The following is a 27967-nucleotide window of genomic DNA, read 5'->3' as shown; positions in this document are numbered from 1 at the left end:
CCACACCTACTGCTAACAGGTACATAAAATCAAGCATATAGCCATGCAATCTCCATAGACAAACATTAGCAGTAGTATGGTTCCTACTAAAGAGCTCAGTGACATTCAACGTGGCACTGTCATAGTATGCCACCTTTCCAACAAGTCAGTTCGACAAATTTCTGCCCTGCTAGAGCTGTCCCAGTCAACTGTAAGTGCTGTTATTGTGAAGTGGAAACGTCTAGGAGCAACAACAACTCAGCCACGAAGCGGTAGGCCCCACAAGCTCACAGAACGGGACCGCCAAGTGCTGAAGCGCGTAAAACCGTCCACAGTTGCAACACTCACTGCCGAGTTCCAAACTGCCTCTGGAAGCAACGTCAGCACAGAAACTGTTCGTCGGGAGCTTCATGAGTGGGTTTCCATGTCCAAGCAGCGGCACACAATCCTGAGATCACCATGCGCAATGCCAAGCGTCGGCTGGAGTGGTGTAATGCACACAGCCATTGGACTCTGGAGCAGTGGAAACGCGTTCTCTGGAGTGATAAACCACGCTTCTCTATCTAGCAGTCTGACGGACGAATCTGGGTTTGGCGGATGCCAGGAGAACGCTACCTGTCTGAATGCACAGTGCCAACTGTAAAGTTTTGTGGAGGAGGAATTTCGGTCTGGGGGTGTTTTTCATGGTTTGGGCTAGGCTCTTTGGTTCCAGTGAAGGGGAAATCTTAATGATACAGCATACAATGACATTCTAGAGAATTGTGTGCTTCCAACTTTGTGGCAACAGTTTGAGGAAGGCCCTTTTTTGTTTCAGCATGACAATGACCTCGTGCACAAAATATGGTCCATAAATACATGATTTGCCGAGACTGATGTGAAAAAACTTGACTGGCGGCCCGCACAGAGCCTTGACCTCAGCCCCATCAAGCACCTTTGGGATGAATTGGTACGCCGACGGCGAGCCAGGCCTTCTCGCCCGACCTCATTAATGCTCTTGTGGCCGAATAGGAGCGAATCCCCACAGTCATGTTTCAAAATCTAGTGAAAAGCTTTCCCAGAATAGCGGAGGCTGTTATAGCAGCAGGGGGGGGGGGCAATTCCATATTAATGCCCATGATTTTGGAATGAGATATTCAATAGGCACATATGAGTGTAATGGTCGGGTATCCACATACATTTGACCATGTAGTGTATCTATCCTGTACAGTCACTTCAGTAAATTATTATAACGTTATGCAATGGTCTAGTCGGTTTCAGTGTATTACATGCAACGTGAGTTCTCAGGATTTTGTCAACAGTGAACATGTTTCAAACCTCAAAACAAAAATAACATTGGCAGTATGAACTTGTGTGACGTGTTTTAAGGCGGAACACCTGAAACAAGTATTTCCACTAATTTTAGCCTTACCTCTAGTGTGGTCACTACAATTTTCTCAACTGACGAAAAATAATTCTCCCAGAGAATCTGTGTACGTTGACGAAGCGCGTGGATACGTGACTTACTAATTGAACGAACAACATCAGGGACCTATAGAAAAAAAACAGCATATATACACATATATTCATGGTTAAGCGTATTATTTTTCAAACTGGACCTTAGTGTAAAATCAGAGAATATAATCTAGGTTTATGAACTGATAAAATTATTTGACACAGTTAACAAATACCTTGATAATTCTGACTGGTCAAGTAGGACATGTGCCTATAATGTTTGTAGCTTGTATTATACAGGTTTATTCTATTAATTCTTATTTAAAAAGTAACATTTAAATTTCCTTCAGTAACACTCATTTTGTTTCACATATATGTTTTAATAATTTATCTTAATCGTACAATGTAAAAAAAAAAATTTTAGTAAATGCAGAAATACTGCTAAGTGTTGTCTCCTACCTGAAGAAGCAATCGTTCATCAGTAGAGATTGTTGCTTTCCTCCAATCAATAACTTCTCCAAATGGGAGCTCCCAACCGTTGCTAAGCAAGACAGGAATACAGCCAGCTTGAAGTGCTTCGAGAAAACGAAAAGACCCAAGACGACGCCCTCTGGGGACAATGCAAAATGTTGCATTTTCCATCAGTAATTGGTAGTCCCATCTGAAAGGTGTAGTAAAAATTAAAATTTAATGGATCTAGTAAATAAAAACAAATCGTTCTGACCATTAACATTATTAAATTCGAACAGTGACTACATCTTTGTAAGAAAAAAAGAAACAAGTAATATATGTTGGCTTTTTTTTCGTAATCAGCAACAAAATGTTACGAATCGATTAACCTCGTCCAGCTGTGAAGATGCTAATGGTTTAAGCAAGACTAGTATGCCATTATTAGTAACGTCACGTATAAATAACGAATTACTAACATATCTCGCCTGTAGACAAAGCTTCTGATTAAATAACATGTAGTTATTAAGAACTTATGGGCCCGGCATAGCCAGGTGGTTAAAGCACTCGAATCGTAATCTGAGGGTCGCACACCAAACATGATCGACCTTTCTTTCGAGGGGGCATTATAATGTGACGGTCAATCCCACTATTCGTTGGTAAAAGAGTAACCCAAGAGCTGGCGGTGGGTGATGGTGACTAGCTGCCTTCCCTCTAGTCTTACTCTGCTATATTAGGGACGGCTAGCGCAGATAGCCCTCGTGTAGCTTTGCGCGAAATTCATAAAACAAACAAGAACTTATGATCAAAGGTTAACTACTCATACCGAATGGAAGTAGAAACGTTACATACGAATTAATAAAAATCATCTCCAGTGATGTTACTTAATTTCACAAATCCATTTATGTAATAGCTTTTTCCTTAGAGCTGCTGAGACATGTGCAATGACAAATAATAATTAATAATAACAGCCTTAATTATGAGTATACTATAGAACCATTCTTTAGAGCGCTGTTTTAGCATAAAGTCACTGAATCTCAAAGATGGATGAGTTTATAGGACTTTGAGGACATACAAAAAAAGTCTTACGTCTTTTTCTTCACTTGAACAAAAAAGAACTTCGGTACATTATGTGCTAAGGATTTCGTTTTTCCATCCTCGTGTTTGGTGTTTCCATTATACATACTTGTCCCTTTTATTGCTACTGACTAGTTATATCAAGCCTATTTATCATGCAGGCAGATAGTTTATCAAACTCAATCATTACATATAGGACGCAAGTTTCTTATCAAACTCATTCATTTCCAAGCTTAAAGTTTGTTTATCAAACCCCTTAATTTCAGAGAACACAGTTCATTGAGCCCTTAATCTCACAGGCTACTGTTTATAAAATACATTAATATCATATGTTCATAAAACATTTTAATTTCATAAGATTCCGTGTTTATAAACTCCTTAGCCTCACGGATTCAGTTTTTATAAACTCCTTTAATCTCAAAGAGTACATATTTTTTATCAAATAACTGATAAAGTATTTTATCTTCGATCATACAAAAAAGTCGTTTTTGTCTTTTTTATTGTTAATATCACGACGTCCTTGAATAGAAATTACCTAAAACAGTTTTGTTTGAGCCTGCATTAAATTCGTAACAACGTTATAAAAAATTATTTGTTTTGGAATTTCGCAACCAGCTAAACGAGGGCTATATGCGTTAGCCGTTCCTAATTTAAGTGTATGAGAAGGCAATTAGTCATCGCCACCCACTGCCAACTCTTGGGCTACTATTTTACCAACGAACAGTGGGATTAACCATTACATAATAACGACCCCAGGCTAATAGGGCGAGAATTTAATTTTGCACAGCTTTTGTAATTTTTAACTCCGCCTGTCCCCAGTGACACAGCGGGATGTCTGCGAAGTTTCAGTGGTAAAATCCGATTTCGATACTCGTGGTGCGAAGAGCATAGACAGCTCATTATGTAGCTTTGTTCGTAATTTGAAACAATAACTCCACCTAACGGCAGTAGTATCGTTTTCACTTGTATGTGTGTGTGTATACAATCTTCATCTAATATTGACAAAATTTGCCTAAAAGGCTTCAGAGTCCCTCAACGGTCAAGTATTTAATTTTTGGTGATGTAGCTCAAAGGTCAAATCCTTTCGTTATAATCGTGACAAGTTGGGAGTTTGAACGACGGTCAAAACTCTAGATGGCCAGTTGGTTAGGGCGTTTGACTCGTAATCTGAGGATCACGGGTTCCAATCCCCGTCACACCAAATATGATTGACCTTTCAGCCGTAGGAGCATTGTAATGTTACGATCAATCCCACTATTCGTTGGTAAAATAGTAGCCCAAGAGTTGGCAGTGAGTAATGATGACTAGCTGCCTTCCCTCTAGTTCAAAAACAAAGAAAACTCTACAACAAACTGAAGCAGAAAGAAGATCTGACACTTCCATATACACTTTTGAAAGCAAGAAGTTGTTTCATGTATAATTTAATTTGGTTACTTCAAAGGTAAAAAAAAATACTGCGGGACGAGTACCAAAAGGGTTATACTCCACCCTCTCCCCGACGAAAGTGTAAATCTGAGGTTTCCTACACAAAATATCCAAGTAATTTCAATCTCAAAACTGATAAATTCAGAATTGGTTTCTTAATGGCTACCTGATGCTTTTCTCTGTAATCGAATTTTCCACACATGATGTGTAATTTATTATTATGCTTAAACGTTATCTTTCTAGCTACCCAAACTTCAAGTTCTTATTTTCTCGGCCCGGCATGACCAGGTGGTTAACGCACCCGACTCGCAATGCTCGCCCTTTCAGCTGTGGGAGCGTTATAATGTTACGGTCAATCCCACTACTCGTTGGTAAAAGAGTAACGCAAGAGTTGATGGCGGGTGGTGATGACTAGATACCTTCCCTCTAGTCTTACACTGCGAAATTAGGGGCATCTAGCGCAGATACCCCTCGAGTCGTTTTGTGCGAAATTCAAAATAAACCAAACCTATTTTCTCATGTTGTTACTACCGAGAATATAAGCACCCGGTGGCTTAGGGATATGTCTAAGGACTTATAACGCTAAACATTGGGTTTCGGTGCCTGTAGTGTGAATGGCACAGATAAGTCATTGTATGGGTTTGTGCTAAAGGACAAGCAAAATTGCGTAACTGCGTGTTTAATAAGAAACAAACGATTTTAAGTTAAACAGGGATTATTTGTGCATTATTTTATAAAGGTTTTTTGTTAGTTCGTCTGTTGTCTGCTAAGTACAAAGCTACAACTGAGATATCTAGGCTTTCTCCACTGCACGTATAGAAACACGGTCTTTAGCGTTATATGTCCTCAAATTTGCCACCCAATCAACGGCGGGAAGGAGAGGGTGCCCAGCTCAAATTACCACTATACATTAATGTGTTGTCAGTCAGTCAGTCAGTAGACATAAAATGTTCTCACATAAGAGAATCTTAACGTTGCAATTTGTAATGTCATAAGGTCAGTAAAACGTGCGCACGTCAAGAATCACGAGAACACTTATATGCTCTGTAAGCCACAATACAGTGTGACATAAGAACGTGAAAAGCAAGTAATAAAAGTATTTGCTGCTGTTAACTTTGGTTTCATTTATTCTTAAAAAAACAACACACACACATCCGGGGACCCTACGAAAATACATCCAATATACACGTACGAGTGTATATGTGTGTGTCTAGTGTGCTATAAAAAAATACGGAATTTAAGAAAGTCGCGATCCTCAAACAGTTGTCAAACAAACAGCTTAGAAAAATGTGTTACACTAACGTCCGAGTCATGTGTATCTCCTCCGTAATTCTAGGAGTTATGTCGTGTGAAACAAAAACATGCATGGGAATTGTGTGTTCCTCTGTGTGACGCCTTCTATGTGCCTAAATAAATATTAAAAATTAAAGAAACTTTGCTGGTAGAACACGTTTATGATGCTTGTTTGTTTTACAGCAAAACAAAGAGGGGGTATTCCTTTTGTGTCCACCAGAGGAATCGAACCCCTGAGTCAAGCGTTGTAAATCCGTAAACTTATTGCTGTTCCACCGGAGGGGGGACCTCCAAGCAGAAGCGTAAACGAATGCACAAAAGCAAGCACGTGCCATTTTTAGAAAGCAAGTCTTCTACTGTTTGTTTTTAAATAGCGTGAGCACGTAGGAAAAATACTGTCACAATGATAACCCTTTAAAAAAAGATTAAAACCCGGCTGAAATATATCAAATATTAATTTGGTTTTCAAAAAGTGTGGGGAGGGGGAGGAGATATCCCGTGGTGCAATTAAAGACCTGGCTGGAATCAATAACACATTAGTAGTTGAACTGCAAAAAAACGTAAGCCTAATTATCACCATGGTTTAATTATTCATAACGCTAGATGAAATAAGTAACGATCTATTTGTAAAGGCGAAGCCACAGACGAGGAAGGTAAACGTTTAGCATGCTTAAAAGGTACTTTCGTGAAATGTGTCATTTAACAGCCCTGTCTTCGTACCTCATCGTTAAAAATTAAAATATTTAATTAATGTTCGTACAAACCCTCGTTTGTTGATTAATCTAACCTGTTGTTTCTCTCGTAACGAAATGTTCTTGAAACCAGATTGATTAAATATTCCAAGCAGCAACACCGCGTAGTTAGTTCAGACTGTCGTTAAAAAAAACTGTCACGTGACCTTTTTCAAAGCCTTCACTGTATAGTGTATATCGACTATCAACAATCGGTATAGGAAATAGTACAGAAATATGCATAATTTGGTAGTCACGCTTAGCATAGCAATAAGAAGAGATTTGGCATTGCGGATTCTTCTCACTGTTAGATTAACGTTACTTGTTATGAGTATCAAACTCTGTATTATGAATTTTATTATTTTGTACCGCAGTCAAATCGTATTATAAGGACTAGCCGATTACTCGTGGCACTAGTGTATATTAGATCCGTGCGTAACGTATTCATGATGTCATGTTTGCACCCTGTGAATGGAGAAAAATAAAGTTCTCTGTGTTGAGAAACAGTAGCAAAACGGGAAAATTGTGTCCCCTATTGCAAATCTAAATGCATACAGGATAAGAATTTCGCGAAGTTGGGGGTTGCATATCGTGTAGTAAAAACGTTTTTCTTGTATCATATACACAAGAGCTCAATTAACTTATTATAAGGCTTCTTTTCGAAACGAAAAGCGTAAAAATAGCGCATTTTCAACACATATACACAGTATTGTCGGAGTACTTGATTAACATGTTGTTTTGGTAAGTCAGGTCAAGATCGTAATGATAGGTTCGTCGACAGTGCAACAAGAACCACCCGCAATTCCATTAAGCGTGCAGCGGCCATGTTAAGTGCTGTATTTGTTCGAGTTTAACGCTAAGTAATGTATAAAATTACATCATATATTATTTTTACAAAATTTTGTCTCCCTTTCCCAACGGTGTCTGCTGAGAGGCCATATCTGTGTTTGACCATAATCAATTTTTACCCTAAAGATGCCCAGATTTAAGGGCAAAATATTGTTAAGTTTGAGAGAATCTTCAAGATTATCTGCGTTAGCCGTCCTTGGTTCGTTGTTTTGAATTTCGTGTACAGCTACACAAGGGCTATCTGCGCTAGCCGTTCTTAATTTAGCAGCGAAAAACTGGATGGAAGGCAGCGAGTTATCACCACTCATCGCCAACGTTTGGGATATTTTTTTTTGTTACCAACGAACAGTTAGATTGACCGTCATATTATAAAGCTACCACGGCTGAATGGGCGAGCACATGTAGTAAAACAGGGATTCGAACCCGCGACCCTCAGACTGCAAGTCAAGCGCCTTAACTACTGAGGCATCTTTATCAGTACTTAAGTGCTTGGAACACTAGCTGTAATACATTGGTAAACAAAAAAATATATTTAAGAGAATATTTTTGTAAATAACATTCTCATATCAACAGAATATAATATACAAGTTACTGAATTGTAAAATAATTCTGCTATCAAGACAAACCCAGAAAACATTCCTCGTAAATTATGATTGAATAACAAAATGATATCACCTGATAACAATATTAATGTACACTAAATAATATTAAAGCGATTACACCCCTATATTCCGAAAATTGAACGTACAAACAACTACTGGTGTATAAACCTAATGTTCATTAAAGTTATTATATTGCATAACAGTAACGTGTATAACTTTATATCACGGAAAAAAGCCAATAACGGTTTAAAGCATATCTGTAATAATTACAGAAACCTAAATTATTGTTACCCATAATTAAAGGTTTCCAATATTTTGAAAAATTATGTGAATTAGTATTATAATAATAGGATGAAGAAAGTTTAATAACAATTAACCAGATGTGTAATTTGATTAGTTTTGTTGAGCGGAAAATTCGATATTCAGTTCAGTCCTTGACAGAAGCCCAGCAGATCTGCTGAAAGTCTACAAGTAAAAGTAAGCTCTCAGTCCATAATAGACTTTCTTTTTGTAGCTCCTGTAATGCACTTTAAATATCTTACTCTAAGTTTTGTCGGTTTTTTTTAAGGATACTGCACTCCTTCTTTTGTCTCTTGAAAACATGGAAAGCACGCGCAATTTGGCAAAAAGTGAGCAAAATCCCGTCAAGGATTTTTAGTGAAGATCATTCTCCAAGAAAATTGTTGCAAGACAAGGGAAGTGAGAAAACGAGTAGGGAAACTTAGCAGAAATGCAAGGCCGCTGTGTCACTTCTTGTTCTGAACAGCTCATTTTACAGTAGAGTTGTGGTCAAGATTTCTACTGTCTCAGCTTGATATATTTAGTGCATGAAATGTAATAATAACATTGAATTGTGTTTTCACGGAAAATTATTTTCTACATAAGATAAGAAATACCTTTAAAATATTTCAGTAATGAACCATGAACCACGTCTTTTTTCATTCAGGTCTAAGCATTTATTCTGGCCTAAGTATAAACCGGAAGTTAAACCGTATGGATCAGGAAAGAGCGGGAACTCTCTCTCTCGTTGTTTTTGTATTTATATGCAGCCAGGAAGATCAGGTGCACTTGACATTTTCCTCCTTCCTTTTGTTTGTTTACGTGAACTGTTTAGTATATTCATAAATATTACGTGAGGGCCAGAGTAACCCGCATTTACTCAGTCCACTTAAACAGTTTTTGTTTTGCTTTTGAATTTCGCGCAAAGCTACACGAGGGCTATCTGTGCTAGCCGTCCCTAATTTAGTGTAAGACTAGAGGGAAGGTAGCTTGTCATCACCACTCACCGCCAACTCTTTTACCAACGAATAGTGGGATTGAACGTACATTATAACGCCCACACAGCTGAAAGGGCGAGCGTGTTTGGAGTGACGGGAATTCGAACCCACGACCCTCAGTATACGAGTTGAGTGCCTTATTCACCCTGGCCATGCCGGGCCAACTCAAACTGTAGCAATATCTTTGGTTTGGTTTTTGGAATTTCGTACAAACCTACTCGAGGGCTATCTGTGCTAGCCGTCCCTAATTTAGCAGTGTAAGACCAGAGGAAAGGCAGCTAGTCATCACCACCCACCGCCAACTCTTGCGCTACTCTTTTACCAACGAATAGTGGGTTTGACCGTTACATTATAACGCCCCAACGGCTGAAAGGGCGAGCATGTTTGGTGTGACGGGGATTCAAACCCGCGACCCATTATAGCCCGTGGGAAAGGGATGCACCTCTTGAAACAATATCTTATAAAAAATATACATTGTTGAATACATAACTCTTAAACTTGTTTGTGCCCTCTTTTGCTGAATAACACTTATTTGTTTGTGAGCAGAAGATCTTCATTGACAGTGACGTGTAACATAACTGCAATGCACCCTTCTGCCCACATATTTCTTAACCAATATCATCCGATCTGAATAGATGCTGGAATCTTATGCTCTTTACGGTCTGAAAATGATTGAAATTCCTTTAGAAGCTTATGTATGTCCTTCAGTATTAAAATCTCAATTTTGAGTAAAATGCGTCGACACGATAGATATGGCAGACAGACTGTGGTTGAAATGTCACTACAGATTATTCTTTTGTGAAATTCTAAGTGAATAAAGAATGTAGTGTTAAGAATATAATAGTTAGTTAGTTAGTTATCACCATTAGATTCCATCTAGGAACATAGGGCCGCAATCGCTTGCGGATTCTTCAACAAGTATTTAAGTGAGTAGGTTGTTAACTCACTGCACCGAGCCGTCCCTAATTTAGCAGTGTAAGACTAGAGGGAAGGCAGCTAGTCATCACCACCCACCGCCAACTCTTAGGCTACTCTTTTACCAACGAATAGTGGGATTGACCGTAACATTATAACGCCCCCACGGCTGGGAGGGCGAGCATGTTTGGCGCGACTCGGGCGCGAACCCGCGACCCTCAGATTACGAAGCGCACGCCTTAACGCGCTAGGCCATGCCAGGCCCAGCAATATCTTTAATCTCCGTGTTGTATGTAGCTGAATACTGTACTACTGTACCCTTTAATTATTATGGAAAACAAGACAAAATGGTGAAAACTGTACTTACACTCTTTGACTTGTAGAATTTTGTTGTAGTGTGTGGTTTGTTCAAACTCAACTATTTACAATAGTTGTTGCAATAACGATATATGGGATATTCTATAAAATATTTTTAATTTTCAATATATGGAAAAGTTTCATATGAATTTAGTTTGTTTTTTAACAACTAAATAGTTATGTCAAATTTGGTCTGGATCGGTCAATTTAGTTAGGGTGTGATACACCCACAGACAGACAGAAAGCCTACCTTGATTCTGGGTAGTTACCGTATTGGTATGGCTTAATATGTACAGCGCATACGCATGAAGAAAGTCCTTTCCCAGAATTTTATATCGAGTTTTGTCTCACTACGCTCACCAGGGCTGGACAAGAAAAATAAGGCAAACTTCACTACTAGTAGCACGAATTTTTCGATATATCAGTCTGCCCCCCCTCCCATTAAAGCCGATTTAATTTTTATAATGAACATATTCGCTATTCCTAAAATACTCAACCCTATTCCATAAAGAGTTAAGATTTTCATTTTAAAAAAAAAGTGTTGCTTTAAGGGGTCATTCCTAAAATATCAATGTGTAACTGCAAATATAATCGGTTTCAAATAGGTCTTCCCTGAATGAAACTAGCACAACGTTATTGGGATTCCAAAAAATCGATGTTAAATCAGTCGGTTATAAAAAAACAACAACATAAAACCAGTGTAATATAGAACTAACCAACGTAAAATAAATGTTATACACAAAGCTAATTCAATGTAAATCAGCCAAAAACAAAAGTTTTACTTTTCAAAGTAAAATAATGTTTACAGTTGTACATTGATTGTACATGACATATTGTGATTATAACTGTAATAAAATATGCTAAAATTACATTACCTAGATATACATATAACACTGGAGGTTATTTCCTATAATTTGCTCATATACAATTATCAAAAAATTTGAATTATGTTAATTAGTGGATGATTCAATTCGAAATCAATAATGTAGTTCTAAACTTTTGTCACTAGTCGATGAGAAACCGAACATCGTTTAGTGATTGTGTTTTTAATTTACGTAATACTGGAGATCTAAAAAATGTTATTTTTTAAAATTTCGCAAAATGTCAATACTATCTGAAAGAGTATATACTGAAGTGTACGACTTCAGGATAACATTTGATAATGTTATCACATAAGTCCAGCAAGTATCAACGTTACGTTTCGATCATAGTGGTAACTTTTGGTTAACTTTCAAATACATTCTGTTCTTCGTACACGCATATAAATATTTAGCTTTATTGGAAAGGGTTTGTTTGTTTTTCAATTTTGCGCAAAGCTACACGAGAGCTATCTGTGGTAGCCGTCCATAATTTAGCAGAGTAAGATCAGAGGGAAGGCAGCTAATCGTCACCACCCACCGTTAACTCTTGGGCTACTCTTTTACCAACGAATAGTGGGATTGAACTTAATTTTATAACGCCCCCACAGCTGAAAGGGTGCACTGGAAATAGGGGAAAAATAAATTATAAATGTGTCCGAATTACGTTCATAACAAAACAATGAAATATTACCGCCGAGTTTTTCAGGAAATAGCCCCTCCCCCCAAAAAACGGAGATACTTCGTGGAATACTGATGGACTCCGTCTTTCCGTTAAATTTTTGACTTCATCGTATAGGGGTTCATTCCCTGAGCAGCCATTATTAGAAAAAAACTATCTATGCCACATGTTTTGTTTTCATACCGGAGCTCTCACCACTCGACTACATAGCATGCTTACTTAGAAACATCAAAGAACACAAGAGTATATGATCGGTACCATTACAATTCGTGTATTTTATTTTATATTCAGTTTCATAAATAACAAACGTGATATGTTCACATTTATATATGCCGGCAGCAAAAAAAAAAAAGAAAGAAAGAAAATTATTGTATTGGCTTCTAAGCGAACACAGTTTTCAAGAAAATATATAACATAGTTTTCCAATAATTATCACGAACAGATGACGCTCCTATTTCCTATTTCATTTCCTTCGACAAATGTTGATTCGCAAATTCTTGATAATGGCAAGAAAAAGTAAACTACAGTTATTTAATTCTGAGAAAATAAAACTTCCATTTCACTGCAGTCTTGTATTTTCTCAACTAAAAAGGCGGTGGTGTTCGTATCATTATTAACGGTTCCGCGGGCTTGAAGATGTTCGCCCTTCCAAATGTAAGGGCATTTTAATATACCGACCAATTCCACTACTTATTGGTAAAGTGTAGTCAAAGAGTTGGCGGTGAATGGTGTTGACTAGCTAACTCCCTCTAGTCTATTAGTTCAAAATTAACGACGGTTAGCGCAGATAGCCCTCGAGTAACTTGGCGCGAACTTCCACATATCACAAACAATAACAATAATAAAGGAATTTCAGTCAAAAGAACAGTAGGACACGACGTGAAAATATTTATTGTTTTTCTAAAACTCACAACTCATCCCATGTTCAAAAACTCTTCCAGTGTAAATACAAAGAATTGAAACTTAGTTTTGTAGCTGAGAATAGATTTAGTTTATTGTTTCGCGAAAGACGATTTCACGAACATTCCCCTGTTTTTTTAGCGACCTGATAATTTTCCAATTTAGAACTTAGATGTTACAGCGAATAGACGCCACACTCTCGGTTCTAAGAAAATAGTTTTACTTTCACTAAATTTTTGACTCATAACTGAACTTACACTTTAAACTTTTCGAGTTTTAAAGAAGAGAAAACTAAACAATACATTTAATCCGAAATACCTCTGCGGATCTACAACGCTAAAAATCATGTTTCAATATCTGAAGGTGGGCAGAACACAGATAGCCCTTTGTACAACATTGTGTTTCACTACAAACAAATAAAACCTGAAATATCAGTTACATAGTCCAGGTGCTCTCTTCCCTCCCGTGGTTCAGCTTTAAGCTAGAAGATTTACAGTGTTAAAATTAGGGGTTCTATCCTTGCAGTGGACATAGCTCAGATACCCCATTGTGTAGCTTTGTATTTAACAATATACATTACGATTTATACTTGATCTATCAAAATTTTCTTTCTTTTTATTTTCAATATACAAAAAAGTATAAAATGAAGAAAACATTATAATCTTCCTAAATGCGACTCTGTGACACTTTTTCGCGCAGGTGTTATGTTACTTTAATATTATTTCGTCGTACTGTTATTTTTACATTACCTCATAACTCTGTCAGCGTTGGAAACTACTAGCAATATTCAAGATCAGGGACGGAACAGCATACAAATGCGTATCCTTTTACCTCATGTGTAATATTGCTGTATCGTTCACGTAACCAACTGTATCTCTCTAAGACTGGTTTTGAAACAGTATGTGTAACTGCACTTCGTTTACTCAAACCTGATACTCGATAGGTAAAGTAGTATATATTATTAAATCTTATGTCGTCTATTAATGGCGGAGAATTCCAGAATTAACCGGAAATTCTGCGTATGTTCAATATAATACGTATATATATAACTGTGTACCATTAGTTCACAAACGCAATTAAGTCGCTCGGTATGGCCAGGTGTCTGGTTAAGGCACTCGACTCGTAATCCGATGGCCGCGGGTTCGAATCCCCGTCACACCAAACATGATCGTCCTTTCAGCCGTGGGGGCATTATAATGTGACGGTCAATCCCACTATTTGTTGGTAAAAGAGTAGCCCAAAAGTTGGCGGTGGGTGGTGATGACTAGTTGGCTTCCCTTTAGTCTTAAACTGCTAAATTAGGGACAACGAGCGCAGATAGCCCTCGTGTAGCTTTGCGCGAAATTTACAAACCAAACCAATTAAGTCGACCTTTCGAGTTTATTTGTTTGTTTCGGTGCAAAGCTACGCAATAAGCTATCTGCGTTCTGTCCAATACGAAGATTCGAACATCTGATTTAAGCGTTATAAGTGACTACTCATATTACTAGCTCACAGGAAGTTCGGGGGGGGGCATCTTTTCGTTTGAACTAAGCGCTCAAGCGTACCAGATGTACAAAACTTTCACACGCAATCTTGTTATAACAATTCAAGGGCTGGTTACTTGATCGGCAAGAACAAAGAGGCATCGTCATATATATTATTGTGGTCCTCTTTAAGTCATCTGTGTTCATTAAGGTCTGGGATAATAATGATGTTAGAATTAATATTGTTAGTTATTGAGCAAACTGTTGGGGCACTGAACGCATTTTAGTAAACATTGGGTTCAAATAACGGTTAAAAATTATCAAATTTTGTCATATAGTCCTCAATAATTTGCAGACCAATGTACTATCATCGAGCAGTAATAACAGCTTTATTTCATATATTGCTACGGTATTCTCAATTGTTAACCTATTGATTAGAAGTTGAATATCTGTATAAATACATATATAAATACACATACACATCTCAGTCATAAACACAGCAAAACTTCAAGTTGATGTCTTATCTCTAAATATGCTGGTTGACCGCTTCTTATCATTTTTCTATTTTTTTTACTTGCAACAAAACTTCAAGTACAATTAATACGACTGTAGGTTAACAATAATCACCAAAACATTCAATATATTGTAAATCAAAATCTTTGGGCCCGATAAACTGATAGTTAATATCTGCATCTTTATCCAGAATTCCACATTTCAATTGTTTCTACTTTCCTTGTTAATTTATTATATCATTTCTTCCTCGTTTTCATTTTCCTTCTTAATTTGTTATATCATTTGTTCCTCATTTTTCTTTTCCTTGTTAATTTGTTACATTATTTATTCTTTGCTTCTTTTCCTTGTTAATTTGTTATACCATTTCTTTCTCTTTCCTTTTCCTTGTGTATTTCTATAAAAAAAAAAATTAAAAATACTAGTTGAAAGATTCTTTTCGAACTTTCATTTATCAGTCGAAAGTTGTGAGAGGCTATGACAAAGTTCTTAACCTTGGATCCAATCTTATTTATACATATCTTAAAATGGCCGAAATATGCCAACTCGGTTCAGCTACATGCTTTGGGTACCAAGGGGAAAAAACAATGACATCTTTAGTATTTAAGATAGAAAAGAGAAAGAACATAAATTTTTCAGCTATGCTATCGGCACGTGGTTCTTAGACCAAAAGGAGCTGCTTCCTCTTTAAAATAGCGTGAAGAAGTCTCCTAGTCGTTGCGGAATTCGAAACGGGTCAGCGGAACAAAGGAGTCACACACTGCATTCCTCATCACCACTTTCTTCTCTCAGTGACGTTGATCAGTTCGGTATTTTACGTCGTACTGTGGTTTGATTAGTTCCCCGTAACGTTTTCGAATGTTTTCATTTATCTGAAATACTTTCTGCTGGCGCAAAGTTTTTCTTTGCTGTATAGTCAACCACACTTTGCATCAGGCGGCGTAATTGCTTCTCTCCCTCCATTTGAGTGTGCTAACGAACAAAAAAAAAAAAACCTAATGAAGTTTAGTTTAGTACTCACAATGATGTTTGTTTGTTTATGAATTTCGCGCAAAGCTACACGAGGGCTATCTGCGCTAGTCGTCCTTAATTTAGCAGTGTACAAGTAGAGGGAAGGCAGCTAGTCATCACCACCTACCGCCAACTCTTGGGTTACTTTTTTACCAACGAATAATGGGATTCGACGACCATTATAACGCCCTCAGAGCTGAAAGGACGAACATGTTTGGTGTGACAAGGATTCGATCTCACGACCCTCAGATTGCAAGTCGAGCACCCTAGCCACCTCAGAATAAAATGGATCTCACGAGGCCAACGAATTAAAAACTGCATTCCTGGGAGTTCAACGGCTTTTGAGACGCTGAACGCAAGAAGCTCGTGCACTTGCCCAAGTTTTCCTCGGTGTTGCTGAGATAACGGGTGTTCAGAAAATGCTGCTTACATACATTTGTGAAAGAAAAGGCTGCACTGCCATAGCGTTCCCCAAAGAGGTTGAAAACTGGTTATTTTGTTTTTGCTCGAACTACGTAGGGAGCGACAGCTCGATAGTATAATGTTCCAGAAGCAATCTCTGGTGTCACTTGGTGTTTGTGGAGATTTATACGATAAAATAGTAACATTTTATTCAAGAGGCAGTTACCATATAGTGATTATCGAGTGACTGAGAATATTATTTCAGCCGTTCGTCAGAGTTTCCACTGAACGTCTATATTTTCAACACTTAAAGGGTATTGTGGACGCTGAGAAATCTGCAGTATGAACACAACCTATGAAATAAAACTTTTACAGTGAGCTTTAAACTAAAAGTATATTTCAAAATACATGGGTACAACCTATGAAGTCAACCCTATACAGAGAGCTTTAAACTGAAAGTCATTTTGAAATATATGGACACAACCTATGAAATAAGTCCTGTACAGCGAGATTTAAACTAAAAGTACATTTCAAAATACATGGGCACAACCTATGAAATCAATCCTATATAGAGAGCTTTAAAATAAAAGTACATTATAAAATATATGGCACAATCTACTCATTGTTTTAACATTAAATGACGCGAAGCTCGAAATCTCTACCCTTTACAGCTCAGTTTAAATACTGTAGGAAACTCACAATTAACACTGTACATCTGTGTGTGATTTAGCAGAAAAGCTTGTTTCATATTTAGGTTACAGCGCGAGGAAAAGAAGAAAGAAAAACAAACGGGCGAATTTCAACATCGGTCTTCTAGTTACTGACAAAGGTTGGTCGAATTTGAAGAGCAGTTTTACGAATGGCTGGTCAAGCGCCTATGACCACATGCAGCTTGTTTGCGTGGTTGCTAGCGTAGCTGTTCCCATAGGTTATGTACTCATCACCATTTGTAGCTGTTCCCATAGGTTATGTACTCATCACCATTTGTTTCTCTGTGCCATTCCTACATTGGGGTCCACTACCATTTCCCACAGTGTAGAAAATGGTGTTACTTTCAAGTAGGTAATCATACTTTCCCTATTAGGTGGCATGTTATGAAGAGAGTTTCAAAATGTTTGACAGAGAAAAAGTAATTATTTCAAAAACTGCATAAAACATCCATTCCATGTGCTCTCCCCTCCAGCTGTGGTTCAACGGCAAGTCTGAGGGTAAAAAAAAACAACGGGTTCCAATACCAGCGGTTAGCCACAACGCAATAAACGGACAAACAGTAATTTATTTTGTGTTTTTACTTATTTATATATTTGAAATTTCGCATCAGCTTTCAACATCATTCACTTGGAAAAACTGAATAAAACTTGTGGTCTAAAGTAGGCTAATAATTTAGGTTACAGTAACTGTTACTAGTAAGATTGTCAAATAAGATTCATCATTATTCGAGTCACGTAACTTGTACTTATTTATATGGTAAAGTATTGTACCTAAACGTTTTAATGCTATAGCATTTTAATTAGGCCCGGCACGGCCAGGTGGTTAAGGCACTCGTCTCGTAATCCGAGGGTCGCGGGTTCGAATCCCTGTCACACCAAACATTCTCGCCCTTTCAGCCGTGGGGACGTTATAATGTTACCATCAATCCCATTATTCGTTGGTAAAAGAGTAACCCAAGAATTGGCGGTGGGTGATGATGACTAGCTGCCTTCCCTCTAGTCTTACACTGCTAAATTAGAGACTGCTAGCGCAGACAACCCTCGTGTAGCTTTGCGCGAAATTCAAAACAAACCAAACCATTTTAGTTAAAATAAATACATATCAAAAACACTTAATTCACTTCACATTAAGTTTAAATAAGCACGGTATACAAAGCGTAAAATCATGTAATTACGCTTAATGTTTCCTTTACTTCTTAACAACAGATCAAACACGGAAATCATGTATTTATGTGTGATGATTTCTTCAATATGTAAAACAGATCAAACATGGAAATATTACAGAAGTTTTAAAACAAGCCGTCCCTGATAGGTCATGGATAAATCATCATTTTCATTTTGAGAGAAAATAACATATACAGCTTTTCATACAAGTTTACCACATCTTTAAAAACATTTCAACTCAAATATCTAAAAACATGTTATTCCATACGGAATGAATAGAGACAAAGGATATAAAAAACACTGACAAGGTGAGCGAGTGAACGGGTTCTAAGTGTTTAGTTACCTTCGTAAAGCCGGCTTTCTTATTAATATTAGCTTGACATTTATACACGAAATAAATTGTTGTACGAAGTTAACTAAACACGCGAATAGTTACAACAGAAGCTAGAGCTGAAAAGGGTTTTACAGTAATTAACCTAACACTTTTTATACCATGTAAGTCACACGGGAGACGAACCTAGTAATACTCACTTTCTAATGCTGATATTGTACACTTTTTGAAACGTTTCGTTTATTGATGGTGTTGAATGACATAAACGCTTGTATTTCACAAGCAAAAAAAAAAAAAAACAAAAAACAAATGTTCCTTACAACCTACAACGACTGAAGAACTGGTTAAAACAAACAGAAAAATTCTCTAAAAAGTGAGAAACCACACACTTAGTTGATAAATTAATTGCCAGTGGCAAAATTCCCTCTTAGATAGGTTATTCCTCTGTTTTTGTTTCCAACTAATATCATCATGTAGGAACATACAGCAGGGAGGGGTCATCAAAACCAGCCAGTATTTTAAACTGTTGAGAATCGGGCTTGACAAAATACAGCAAGTCCTGGTATTACACCATCTGGATTTCATTACTGACAAACTTACAAATGTTCGTAAACGCTCTCTTCCTGATGTCCACTCGATCACTCAAGAAATATACTACACATGGTATAATATGTTTCGTTAAAGCTGGGTTTGGTTTGTTTTGAATTTCGCGCAAAGCTACACAAAGGCTATTTACGCTAGCCGTTCCTAATTTAGAAATGTAAGACTAGAGGGAAGGCAGCTAGTCATCACCACCCACCGCCAACTCTTGGGCTACTCTTTTACCAAATAATAGTGAAATTGACCGTAACATTATAACGTCCCCACGGCTGAAAGGACGAGCATGTTTGGTGTGACGGGGATTTGAACCCGCGACCCTCGAATTACGAGTCGAGCGCCTTAACTACCTGGCCATGCTTGGCCTTATTAAAAAACGCATCTGTACCTGCCATGGAGTTAAAGCTGGGATTTACAAACAAACTGCAATAAATTTTAAATATACAGTACAGGTTACCATGAAAACTTGTTTTCTTAGAGTCAAGCTACTTGCTAATGTAAACTTAAGTGGCGGTTTAAGTCGCATTAGCTACATTTAAGCACAATAACTCAAACGCGTAAGTCTTACGTACGTTAGTATACACGACCAAAGGCCATTAACTACTAGCCTAAGGTCATGGTCTCCTCAGCAATAACGTTTGCCTTCGGATTCGTGGTTCATGTTTTCCTCTTTTTTCCAAGAATTCTGTGGTTTATTCATTATGCCTTCCTCTAGACAGTGGGTATGTTTTCTTATAGCAAAGCCACATCGGGCTCTCTGCTGTGTGCATCGAGGGAGAATCGAACCCTTGATCATAGCGTTGTAAATTCGAAGACTTACCGTTGTCCAACCGAGGGACTCACGTAGACATGAAAGTCCTTACTGAACGTGTGGACTTTTTAAAAAAATCCAGTTTCGTTATTTGCTGTCCTAGCGCATGTGAGCCTTTATTACTGTTCGCAGTTTCTATTTTTATTGGTAACTCAATATCTGCTAAAGTAATCGAAGGTAAGTGTTTTTGAACACCAACCATACGGCTATAAGTGAAACACAGAAAGTAATTAATTACAATAAATGTGCTACAAAATGTTATGTCGTAATGATACACCATCGAAAATGAACTATTTTCTCTGATTGCAACATATAATAACCTCTACCACTATTCCATGAATGGATAACTACAACTAATCACATTCTCTCATATCATTAATGTTTTGTAATTCATGACTAAGAGTTTCTAATGAAAAGCTTGTAATAACATATGATACCAAGAAACTTGATTAAAGGTAAATTTTCAACAAATTTAATAACTGCCTTAAAAACTGTACTTTGGTTAGGTATAATTCCTGTGTGGTTGCCATATTTTTAAACACTTTAGTTTTTGAGTGAAAAATGAAACAAAATATGCGGGTCCTCGAACTCAAGTTCCTCTCGGTCGTTCGGCTGTTTCCGTGAAGTTTTACAACTATGATGTAATAATTGACAAACACGCTTCGTTGCGCGCCGACCATTTTATTCCTTTCAGTGCTGGTGTTTTATGTAAATCTATCGGGTTTTTTTCGGATCACATACTTTGTGAGACTATTTTTTGTTTTGATATTGCTACTTTATGCTTGTTTTATGATAACATGGTTTACTGCGTTGCTTATGTTTGTAAAAACGGTTCGACATCAGACAAAAGCTTCTTTTCATTTCCGTGCAAGGAGAGGGAACCGGCAAGGTGGCGACAGTGGATGCGGAAGGTCAATAGGAAGAACTGGACTCCTTCACACCATGCAAAGCTTTGTCAGGATCACTTTGAACGCTCATGTTTTGTGTCGGATCCCACTGTTTTGGATTCCGTAGGTTTCAAGCCAGGCAGATTGAGACTGAAAAAAACCATCGGCAGTAGACAGGATCGTCCCCACCATCTTTCCTCGTGTAGAGCTTAGGACTGATCTCAGCCTGCAGCGTACAGGTTCCACCCCTCTGAAGCCATCCCTTGCCATCATGAAACGAACAAACTTAAAGGTATGTGTGCAATATAAAGCGATAAACAATAACTAGTATAATATAATAATTTAAAAGTACAAGTTTTTGAAGAATGTAACTAGACATACACATTTCACATTCATGAGCATGTTTTGCATTTGTGGCACATGAAAGTCAGTGAAACCTTGATTTCCTAGTCTAGACATGGACAAATCTATCCCAAATAGAGTACATACTAAGTTTAAAAGCTGGTAGATCATTCTGTAGATGTTTTTGTATCATTTTTAAATATGGAAAAGTTTGAATAATTCCATTTTTCAAATTTAACATTTCATGATAAATTGAAATAAGACTATGTCTTGAACATGTTAAAGAATCAAGTACATGTTATGCATTTTTAAAAACAAAACACTGTGGGCTTGTAAACAATCAAATATAAACTCCATAACATATTTCCATAACTCATCATAATAAAATTAATCTTAACACAGTACTTTGACATTGTCCTATTAAATGTAAATCTCATAAACCTCATAAAGCATGTTGTTTTAATATATAATCTTATATCTTCAGCTTTTAGAGGAAAGTGCTGCTGATGACACAGTGCCTACTTCTGTAGAGGAAGTTGTGATTCAGCCCATCCCTGATGATGACTGCCAAAACTCTAGAGCTGACTCATTTCAGAGTGTGTCTGTTCAGACTCTTGTAATTAGCTCATGATTGTTAGATTCAACATTCATAAGTTGCAATAATTGATGTATAATTTTATTTACATTAATTTGAATCAAACCGTGAAAGAATGTTATTATTTTAATACCTAAATAAAAACCTATTGTTTTAGCCTATCCCAAGTATTCCAAGAGGGCACAGACTGGCTGGTATTCTGTTTCCAGAGGTGTACAGGTATTCCCATCTGACTTGAAGACTGTAGCTACTCAGACAGAAAATCTTCCAACAATAGATTTTGCTTGTGGTACTGGTAAGTTAGTTTGAATATGAATATGAAATTTTCATTCATGATTTAACAATATTCATTAGTCAGATTAGTCTTGTTAATATTATTTTGATTATTTATTATAAACTATTGCTGGTAACAGTACATTGTTCATATACATGTAATTCTTTCACTGATTTTTGCAGAATCATCACCTGCTGCTAAGAAGTCCTCTGTATCACAAGTGACAGATGCTGATGATACTGATGATGTTCATATAAGTGATGATGAAGGTGATGATCCTGACTAAAACTTGTCAGATCTGTATCAAAAGTAACTGTTCTAGGTTCGTTCAGAGTAGGTTCGAATTGATATGGTGCTACTCGACACTGTTCAGAACACAAAGTCAAAACTGGCTCCGCCTCTGTTTCTCTATATGCACTAGCCATGTTTATTTACATTCAACGCGCTAGCGTTGGCAGTTTGTTTGGCAACTATTACGTCAAAGTACTTTTCCTAGCGGCAAAAGTAAAAACTAAACCGTTCGGATTGCTGCTCGGAAAGGGCTCTTTCTGCACCAAGTTCTATGTTCATATTAGTTTGAATATGAATATGACACTTTCATTCATGATTTAACAATATTCATTAGTCAGATTAGTCTTGTTAATATTATTTTGATTATTTATTATAAACTATTGCTGGTAACAGTACATTGTTCATATACATGTAATTCTTTCACTGATTTTTGCAGAATCATCACCTGCTGCTAAGAAGTCCTCTGTATCACAAGTGACAGATGCTGATGATACTGATGATGTTCATATAAGTGATGATGAAGGTGATGATCCTGACTAAAACTTGTCAGATCTGTATCAAAAGTAACTGTTCTAGGTTCGTTCAGAGTAGGTTCGAATTGATATGGTGCTACTCGACACTGTTCAGAACACAAAGTCAAAACTGGCTCCGCCTCTGTTTCTCTATATGCACTAGCCATGTTTATTTACATTCAACGCGCTAGCGTTGGCAGTTTGTTTGGCAACTATTACGTCACAGTACTTTTCCTAGCGGCAAAAGTAAAAACTAAACCGTTCGGATTGCTGCTCGGAAAGGGCTCTTTCTGCACCAAGTTCTATGTTTCATTTATTAGCACATATTTTTATAACAAATGTGAACCTGCAAAATTAATCAGTATGAGTAGTTCTTTTGACTGCAAAGTTTTCTTTTTTCTGTAAAATTCACCTTTAACACCCGTGTGTTTACATATAGTTGTGAGATGGCAGCTGTCAAAGGGATTTCCATTTAACAAGTACTCTTATAATTCCTTTTCGTTTTAATCCCATATTGACAGTTAGATTAACTAGCTCACTCTGGTTGAAGGGCAACATTATATTAGCTTGTGTTAACAAGCTCACTCTGGTGTAAGGGCAACATTATATCAGTTAGGTTGTGTTAACTAGCTCACTCTTGTGGAAGGGCAACATTACATCAGTTAATCAGGTTGTGTTAACTAGCTCTCTCTGGTGGAAGGGCAACATTACATCAGTTAGTCAGGTTGTGTTAACCAGCTCACTCTTGTGGAAGGGCAACATTACATCAGTTAGTCAGGTTGTGTTAACTAGCTCACTCTGGTGGAAGAGTAAGATTATATCAGTTAGTCATGTTGTGTTAAGTAGTTCACTCTTGTGGAAGGTTAAGATTATATCATGAAATCAAGGAATAAAAAGTGAGAAACATCGAGCTTGTTGTTTGAAACAATCAACTAAACAACTCACGTTCACAGTCTGTTTATCACAAGTCTACAGTCCACTAAGATTTTCCCTATATGTCGCTGTTGTGGATTTATTTGTGTCTGTTCTGGTTGTACGTTTATTATATTTTTTTCTCTACCTCATGACTTTACAAGTGACGTAAGTTTAAATTATCCAAGGCAATTTAAATGTTCATTTTGTGTCATATAAACAGGAAGACTCAGAATTAACAAATCATATAAATGTTAACGTTTTGCACTGATATGCTCGTTGACTCTTGTATAAATCCTATACCGGAGTTATCTGCAGTAGCCCTCCCTAATTTTGAAAGGATTGCTTGTAAAAAAAGATCCCCCCACACCCATCGCAAATTTGGACTGCTCTTTATCAACTAATAATAGGCTTAACCGCCACATTATTATATGAGAGGGCAAATGTGACGGGGTTCCAATCCGCGACCCGCAAATTACAAATCGAATACTCTAATCACTAGGTCATGCTAGGCTTTACAGTGATAGTCTGATTGATTGAAGTTAAGCACGGATATTGAAATCCAATTTCTATCGTTGTAAGTCTACAGACGTACTGCTGTGCCACTGAGGGCAGAAATGATCTTTTTGTTTTAATTTCCTGCAAAGCTACACGAGGGTTGTCTGCGCTAGCAGTCTCTAATTTAGCAGTGTAAGACTAGAGGGAAGGCAGCTAGTCATCATCACCCACCGCCAATTCTTGGGTTACTCTTTTACCAACGAATAATGGGAATGACCATCAAATTATAACGCCCCGACGACTGAAAGTGCGAGCGTGTTTGATGTGACGGGGAGTCGAACCCGCGACCCTTAGACTACGAGTCGAGTGCCCTAATCACTTGGCCACGCCGGGCCAAATTAGGCAAGGATAGCGCAGATAGTCTTCGTGTAGCTAGCTATGTGCGAAATTAAAACCAAATCGAGTAATTTTTGCATCACGATATTTTAACATTCTAAACAATACATATTTAACACATTTTCTTTCTAACAATTATTATGCAAGTTGCACTTATTGTGAAGTTCAAAAGATGAATTAATTTTTATATTAATTACACTGACTAAATTTTTAATTATTTAAAATTATCTCTTAACATTTAGTTTCTAAATTGAAATTTGCAATAATAATCAAAATTTATGCCACTGTATTTCCATTAAATACTGTGTATTATTTTATATAAATATTCATATTGTTGTAGTTCCATTAAATAATTTATTATAAAGATTTGTGCTGTTATAGTTCTATGACGCTCAGTGCTATTTCTGTAATTTTCTGGTACTTTAACACACGTTTAATGTGAAATTAAGTAACGTTGGTTATAAATGACTTTGCTTATATGAATCTTTCTCGTCGAAGGTTTCCTTTGGTATTTCATAATAGTGCACGTGTTTTTAATTCGTATTTCGCATATTGTTGACAACACGGTGTTTTCCAATATAACTGGCTCTATGAATTACATCTTTCTTAATACTGCAATATGTAAGGCACGTGTATAATTCCACCAAAACATACAAAAATTAGCACTTAAATATTTATTCCCGAAAGCTTTATGAGAAAAATTTCCAACTGAAAAAAACAAAACAAAAATCGTTATAACAATGTTCAACTGCTGTTACATTTCTCATAATTTATCCTGAATCTTTTACAAAAAGTATGATTTACTTATCACTATCGTAGTGTTCGCTAATGGCATTATTTTACCGTGATGCCAAACAAATGAATATTTTATACTGCACATTTTAATTTTAAAAGTTAAAATGTATCCTCATAAGAACTTTCCAAGCTGTATCCAACATAATGGCTCCAAACAAGTGAACAGAAACTCAGTTCTTAGCTTATGTAACGGAAAATGTCTAACAATAGCTTCGTTAGGACGACGCTTTCTTTCTGGTTCTATTTATTGAATACGGGGAGAAATCAAAACGAAAACTATACCGTTCTCTGGTAAAAACTATATTAGTTGTCCAAGAAACATTCGATGAAATCCGAAGACAACATGGATAAAAATCCAGAAAGCCACGGACTTCACGGATTCGGGAAGTCCAGCATTAAAATCTTGACTGGTTGATCCATTTGTTAAAATAAGTAAACGTTATATTACATAAGAAGTCTATTTTAGAAATATGTGAACAATTTACAATACAACAAACAATTTTTTCATTGCGGTCTTCTTTAAATTGACTTATATATACAAGATATAACTGCGAACCATAATTAGGCCACTTATATCCATCCATGTATTTAGTTATCTAACTATCTATCTACACACACACACACATGTAATTAAGTTGTTTCGATAAACAGAAAATTATATATCCAAATGTTACAAAAACAAACCAAACTATTCAGATCTCTTACAATCTCTATTTAAAATCCGGTTTCTTCAAAAACTTCAGATTCTACAGCTCTTCGTCAGATCACACGATTCTGAGATAATTACAGTAATTTACCAAAGTTGGGATAACATTTTAAAATCAGTAATAAAAAAAGGTCTGTTTGTTTCAAGTTAAGCACGGCGGGTATCAAAAACGAGTTTCTAGCGTTCCTAAGTAACACAGGCATTCCGGTGTGTCATTAGGCCTTAAAATTTTAACTGTTGCAGTTTTGGCTTTCTTGTTTCAATAGTTTTGTATCATTAAAACATTCTATTTTACTATAGCTAGCTAGGTTTTATTATATATGGATCCCTACTTGTCTTTAATTTTATTTTTAATACTATTAATAATTATAGCATCACCATCGCTTTCATCAGAACGTAAACTAACTGGCCCGAAATTTGATACGTACGTAATTCGAAAATAAACGCTGAATGCAATTTCAAAGTTTGTGTTAATTGTGAGTTGCCAAATAAGTTCATAATATCAGACAGCCAGAATCATAATTGTAATAACAGAGAAATAAATCTAGATAGGGGGCAATTTCCTCTTTCAAAGGAGGTGGCCATATTTCGTAACTACGCCACTGCTCATGCGCAATCGTAATAAATATATTCAAATTTCTTACCAAGTACACGAATATATCAAGTAGATTCCAACGTAAATATTAGTCTAGTAATAAAACATTAAATATGGAGAGAGAGAGAGATAAACGAAGTTATTTAACTTTTTATTTGTTTTTAGAGCTAAGCCATCCTGACTTATCTTCCGTGTCTAACGCGAAGACCCAACACCCTTATTTAATCCTCACCGCTGGTTCACAGGAATCCTAAACGTTTCCAAACAGACCCACTTTCATGAAATTATTACTCTGGTCTTTATTTATTTATTCTTATTTGTTTACGTAAACAAATGTATATATATATATATATATACACACACACACACGAACCAAAATTAATATTATAAGTCATGGTATTTAACTAAATTCAAACTCGATACAACTTGAAGTGGAATAAATAATATATAATTTTATAACAAAACAAATAATAAGATCACGCAGCACCATGGAACTAAAATGCATCGTTCTCAGAGGAGCTTCATACGTTAAACTGAAAAACTGTGAAGGTTTGTGGAGAACTGTTATACAACCTTCTCCAGAACAAAGCAATAATGGAACTTAAAGACTAGCTATATTTGCAAAAACGGCTCGTTTGGGTTGAGAAAATATTTTACATAGAAGAGCGAACATTTTTCTACTTGTTTCTTCAATATAGAAGTCGTGGCAGTTATCACATTGTATTTTATAAATAATGTTGGTATGGTGTTTGTCAGTGTAGTTTTTACATAGTATAGTCTTCAGTTTTGTGCCTGGTTTTTGAATAAATTTGGTATTAACTGGAATGTCATACTTTGTTACTACTTTTTGTCAAATAAACACAACATAACCATAGAAAACACTCAAATACTAAATAAAGAAACAAACATAAACAAACGCAAAATTAAAGAAGCCTTACTTATACAACAACTTAAACCCAAAATAAACCAATATAAAGGAACGCCTTTATACCTATATTAAATATAATAAAATAAAATTATATATTCAAACATCTAACACCGCCCTCTACATTCCAACACTCAGTTACACAACCCCTTCCAAACATGTGGTCAGCTTCCGGTCAGTTACCTCTTTCTTTCTTTGTGAACCTGACGATGATCGAAGAAGGTCGAAACGTTGTTCGCTCTTCTATGTAAGATATTTTCTCAACCCAAACGAGCCGTTTTTGCATATACATTTCTCAACAAGTGGGTTTTCTCGACATCACTGATTAAAGACTTGCTGCTTATGCTGGAGGTGCGCGCTACGAAAAGGATAATGGAGAGTCGGTAGATGGACGAAACTATGACTACCGGAGGAT

At 36.7% G+C, this 27967-nt stretch overlaps 1 protein-coding gene across 1 annotated transcript in view; it reads right to left on the bottom strand.

Annotated features, from left to right (window-relative positions):
- LOC143252565 (exostosin-1-like) overlaps positions 1-27967 on the bottom strand; it is an 89405-nt gene that overhangs the window by 27091 nt on the left and 34347 nt on the right. Inside the window, exons 2-3 of the mRNA XM_076504905.1 lie at positions 1870-2071; positions 1388-1507 (exon numbers count right to left, since the gene is read on the bottom strand). Of these exons, the coding sequence (XP_076361020.1) occupies positions 1388-1507; positions 1870-2071 (322 nt within the window). The remainder of the gene's footprint in view (positions 1-1387; positions 1508-1869; positions 2072-27967) is intronic.

This window comes from Tachypleus tridentatus, chromosome 6 (assembly GCF_004210375.1).
Source record: "Tachypleus tridentatus isolate NWPU-2018 chromosome 6, ASM421037v1, whole genome shotgun sequence".
NCBI lineage: Eukaryota > Metazoa > Arthropoda > Merostomata > Xiphosura > Limulidae > Tachypleus > Tachypleus tridentatus.
The sequence above is the reverse complement of the archived record's forward strand: the minus strand, read 5'-3'. Positions and strand labels throughout refer to the sequence as shown.